General features: G+C 30.3%; 1 protein-coding gene across 1 annotated transcript; it reads right to left on the bottom strand.

Moving 5' to 3' along the window:
- Positions 1–762: 762 nt before the first annotated feature.
- Positions 763–1,804, bottom strand: LOAG_12507 (hypothetical protein; the record flags this gene model as incomplete). Its single annotated transcript, XM_003148020.1, has 5 exons — positions 763–800; positions 1,254–1,322; positions 1,356–1,423; positions 1,458–1,531; positions 1,699–1,804. Coding segments are annotated over 5 exons (355 nt in total), but the record flags the coding sequence as incomplete, so codon positions are not given.
- Positions 1,805–5,059: the final 3,255 nt, after the last annotated feature.

A 5,059-nucleotide genomic window follows, 5' to 3' on the forward strand; every position in this document is an offset into this window, starting at 1 on the left:
AAATTGACGGAACATAAAAAATTTATGTTATTAGATAACACCTGGGTGGTCTACTTTTTTAATATGCGAATTAGATACGATCCTTTCATTTTCTTCAGGTTCATCTTTAGCTGTGTGACCAAATTACAGCTTTGGGGCCCATTTTAGTCCCCGTCTATGTATGGTTAACCTAATCAAGTGTATCGTTATAGCTAATCTGTCTTCCATTTTTTCTTTTTATCCAAAATAACCGAAAATCACGATAGTTGTATCCTAGGCCTTCTGACAACTTGAAAGATTCATAAAACCATCTTTGTTGATAGCTATCAAATAATCCTCGATTTAGCCACTTTACTCATAAACTCGATTTCATGGATTTAAACCATAAGCTACCAAGGACATTGGAATTTTTTATCGTAATCGATCAAGTTCACCAAAGAGAATATTGTTTATAGTTTCCTAGCGAATTCTAATATATTTATCCAAAAATAATTTGTTTTGCCACTACCAAATCAAAAAACTTCGGTAGTACTTTTTATTTTTCGACATATTAAACTGGAAGTGAATTTATTTCCATCAAATTCACAATTAATCTAAAGTCAAAACTAAATATAACTTCCATTCAGACAATACAATATAAAGCAGGATCGATAAAATATTCGAAAATTGAGTTTAACGGAGAACTGGCTAATCTTACAAGCATGGAAGACAGTCCACATCTGACCATTTGCTCTGGATATTATCTCGTCGCTCTGGATATTATCTAACCCCCAACTCTCAATTTCAAACACCAAAATAAAGGATCAAAATAACAATCCGTTCTGAAAAACAAAATAGAGAAGGGAAAAGAAGGCGCCGTAAGTTTAACCAAAATGATGCTAAATAAAATAAACAAATCCTCGGACTTCTACAAAAAAGAATTCATTGGACAAAAAAAGCATCGTTTCGTGAATGATGAAGTAGAAATAGAAAGTCTAAAAAACATATATTATTTAGAAAAAACTAAGAAAGAGATCAAGGAAGTTCATAATTACGTTTATATAGATTAAGAATTAATTACAACATTAAGGAAATATGTCCTCAATCTCTTTGCTTTTCCCTCCCATGCCTTGAATATCAGAGAATTCAGCTTAAGCCAAATTCTTGAAGTAAACGTGAAGGTTAAGAACATTTCTAAACTGATAACAATGCTTAAGTTAACAAATAATTGAACGATCATTTGATCCCTACTGAATCAGTCCTCAAACTAAGTTAGGAACCATAACTGAACAAACCTCCCTGGTAATAATCTAGACGAAAAACGTATAATTTTACGGTAACTCTACAACTTCCTAATACAGAAACTGAACTTTTCAAATAATTTATAAGGTATATACCGATGACAATAATGCTCGCAGCCCGCATCACTTGGTAATTTAATGCACCGGTGAATCTGTTCATGATTCTATGAGGAAGCTTGTAAAAAAAAAAAAGCTTACCGGTTCATTGATTTCAGCTGCTTGCTTAAATACCGCATTACAGTGAGAATTAGTGATGATAGTGGTAGTCGATACTGTAGTAGTTTGTACGATGGATAAATGCAATAATGTATAGAAAAAGAAGATATGGTAAGTTCGTAAAGGTGATAATAATGACCACATTATTTCTCAGTAACAGTAATTATATAGCAGCAATAATGAACTGAATATTTCAAAGACAAATAGTAGCGGAGGCTTGAACCGTTCGCCACTTGACCTCCGTTGATTTCTCTCTTTCACTTCTCTTTCTGTTCTTATCAATTTTCTTGTTATCCTTTGTTATCAAATTGAAAAAAATGAGAGAAACCTGAAAAAAAAAATTATTTGTCTATTTCGTATACAAAATGAAATACGCTTTTTCTCCGTTCTTCAAAACCTGTTCTTACTACTATTAACAGCAGCGGAACAGGAATACAATACATTTTTACATTCCGGTAATTCAATTCAGGTAGGCGAAGTATACATATTTTATCATTTGTCATTTCACACATAAATTTCACTCAAATAAAACCATCCAAAAAATAAAAAAGTAAAAAAAAATGAAAAGAACAGTTAAGCGAAGAATTAAATAGTGGAATGGGATGTTCGAAATTCACAATGAACGAAAACCAAATAGGTCAAAATTTGATAAATTCAATTAACTTTCTAGAAAGGTTCACATCACATCACAACGACAATTCTCTTTTACTAAAAAGTAACTAATTTAGGAGGTCATTAAATCATGGTTAGAATGCCTACAGATAACAAAATTACAAGCATTTTAATAAAAACGATGTTTGTAGACCTTTCATATCAATGTTAATAACCTTTGCAAATTGAGGTCAAGCAAAGATGTCGTTTGCTTCTGTGCAGAACAGAACAACTATGACATTGTTAAATCTTACACCATCAACGTAATGAATATTTCTCGATAAAAGAATGTTTTTCATTATTTCTCATTCTAAAAGGAATTTTCATTCTATTTTCCATTGTAAAAAGAAGAAACAGTTTACTCGATGAAAATAATCATTTTCAAATAAAATTAAATCCTTATAAGTTAACAGTAAATCTAAAGAATAGATAAAATGGGAAATTCAGAAAGCAAAATGAACTAATGGAAAAAATGACGACAAAGGGAGTAGGCAAAATTTTGATTAGGTCAAGGTCATCATCGATACATTTTGGAATTTTTTTTTTTTAGTGATTTTTCAAATTGTAAATTATTATGTGAATATAAGATATTACCAAACTTCCTTTCCTTAATCTATGTAGTCTTTCTTAATCTGGCAAAAAAAAAAAAAATACAGAAAATCGTGAAGTAAATGAAATAATCAATAATTATTCATCCATCCATTCCTTGGAAAAATATTTCATATTTTTGAAAACATTATATTCTTCCCTTCCTCTACTCCTAAAGGAAAAAAAAAAAAAGGAATCTGAGATGCTTGATAGGTAATTAAGAAATTAACATGATACTAAAAAGCTAATAAATGCTTATCCGTTTTCTGCTACAAATTGTACGAAATTATCGAGTTACATTTGAACCTTACTAATTTAATTCTCTAAAAGTATAATGAATATTTTAGTAATGATATTACCTAACTCCTTCTAATTGTCTATCGATTAGATGGATAAAATAAATTTGATAGGAAGTAATATTACCGCGTAATATTATGGTTTATTGGAAGAATTGATGTTTACTTATTTCAAATTTTTTAAAAGAAACATTAAAGCATTCCTTTAAAATCTAAAATATACATAGGAAGTTAGAAAGAGTTTGAAAATTATATCAAGTTCAAAAGAGAAATAGCCAGAAGAATGTATACAATGTTCTCATCTTTCTTACCGTACCAACCAATACCATTTCATTATATTATTTTATTCCATTTTATAACTTCATTTTTTTGTTTGTTTAGCAAAGTGAAAAGAAGATAGCTGAATGAATATGATTTTAACAAGCAAAACATTGAAAAAATTGCAGTATTCTTGAAATTATAATTGAAGAATAAAGATGAAGCTAAGAAAAAGGTCATAGGCATGACCTTTAATCAATTTAAAACATCAAAAAAAAAATTAAAAGTAAGAAGGACATAAAATGGAAAAGATAGAATATGAAATATTCCTACTTTCATATCTATCTTCCTTGTTGGTTTTATTAAGCCTATCCGAAGTAGTAATATATCTTCACTTTTTACACAAGAAACCTACTTCGAGTATATTTCACCTGGATGAGGAATACAGCAATATTAAAATTCAAAAATAGATCCGCATGAGTTTTTAGCCTTAAGAAGCTAGAAACCCAAATTGATGAAGTATTTTTTTTAATCTTCACGAAGTGCTTGATGTCCTTATCTTTCGAGATATCTTCTTCCTTATAAATTTCATATTTTGAATCTCTGCTTTATCTTTTCTTCTAATCCATAAATCACTCCATCTTTTTGCACTTCTTCCTCTACAGAGAAATTGAGAAAAGCAAATCAGGTGATATTTACAGTAATCTAAAATGTACAAATTAAAACATCGCAGAATGCAGTGTCAATGCTAACTGATAACTAACTGATAAGTAAAAGTGATGAAAATTATCATCACGATAAGGAAGATATAACAGTGAACGATAGCGAGTAATATGTATTTTCATAAGCTAACCATATTTATTTAATCATCCTAAAAGTGTTAAATTATGTGTTAAATTAACATCCTAGTGTTAAATTAACATCCTATATCAATTAAATTAAATTTAACAGATGACATACGACATTTCAATGGCTAACAAGGAATAACTGTCTCAATTCAAAGCAAAAAAAAAAAAAAATGGAATATGACATCGTTGCAACAGCAAATGCTAGATGATACGATGCTATATGTGCAAGGTAAGCAACATCCAAGGATAGGATAACATTAACTATGATGCAAGCAACTGCTAATATATGTAAGCCCGAAAACAATCCCCGCATCTTGCGAATCACTACGACGAATTCCTTCTTCTCCGATAATATTTCATTAAATTCATCAGTTTAATTAGCTGTCACATTAACTTCCGACTTATAAGTTCACATATGTGTCTGGATAAGTTAGTTGCAATAAGCAACATGCAATACTTCCCCCGAAATTTCGAGTAACATGAAAATAAAAGCTATCAAACAGTGCTTCCTTCCTTCCTTCCTTGCTCATGTTAGCTTACACTTCATACAATTTATCATAGATCAATGGTTTGTAACCCGATGAAAGCAAATGTTAGGAACTATTAGCACAGATTGACCTCGATGACCTCTACAACATATACCCACTTCATTTCTTATCCATCATCATATCCCTCATTCTCCTCCTTCACTTTTTTCTTTTTCTCCCTCTTCCTTCCCCTCTCTCTCTTTTCATGTTATTATACCTATCATATCTAACAAAAAAAAAAAGTTTAAAAGCTACAAAAAAATCTTTTATCAAACAAGCGGCTTCTTTTTCATATTCAGTGACAATGTAAAAAAAGAGTTGGGAAGAGTAAGATGATGTACTTTGATATAAAATGAAAATGTAAAGGAGAGAGAGAGAGAGAGAGAGGAGGGAGAAGAAGAGGAGGAGAGGAAGAA

Source organism: Loa loa, assembly GCF_000183805.2.
Source record: "Loa loa unplaced genomic scaffold supercont3.270, whole genome shotgun sequence".
Lineage (NCBI taxonomy): Eukaryota > Metazoa > Nematoda > Chromadorea > Rhabditida > Onchocercidae > Loa > Loa loa.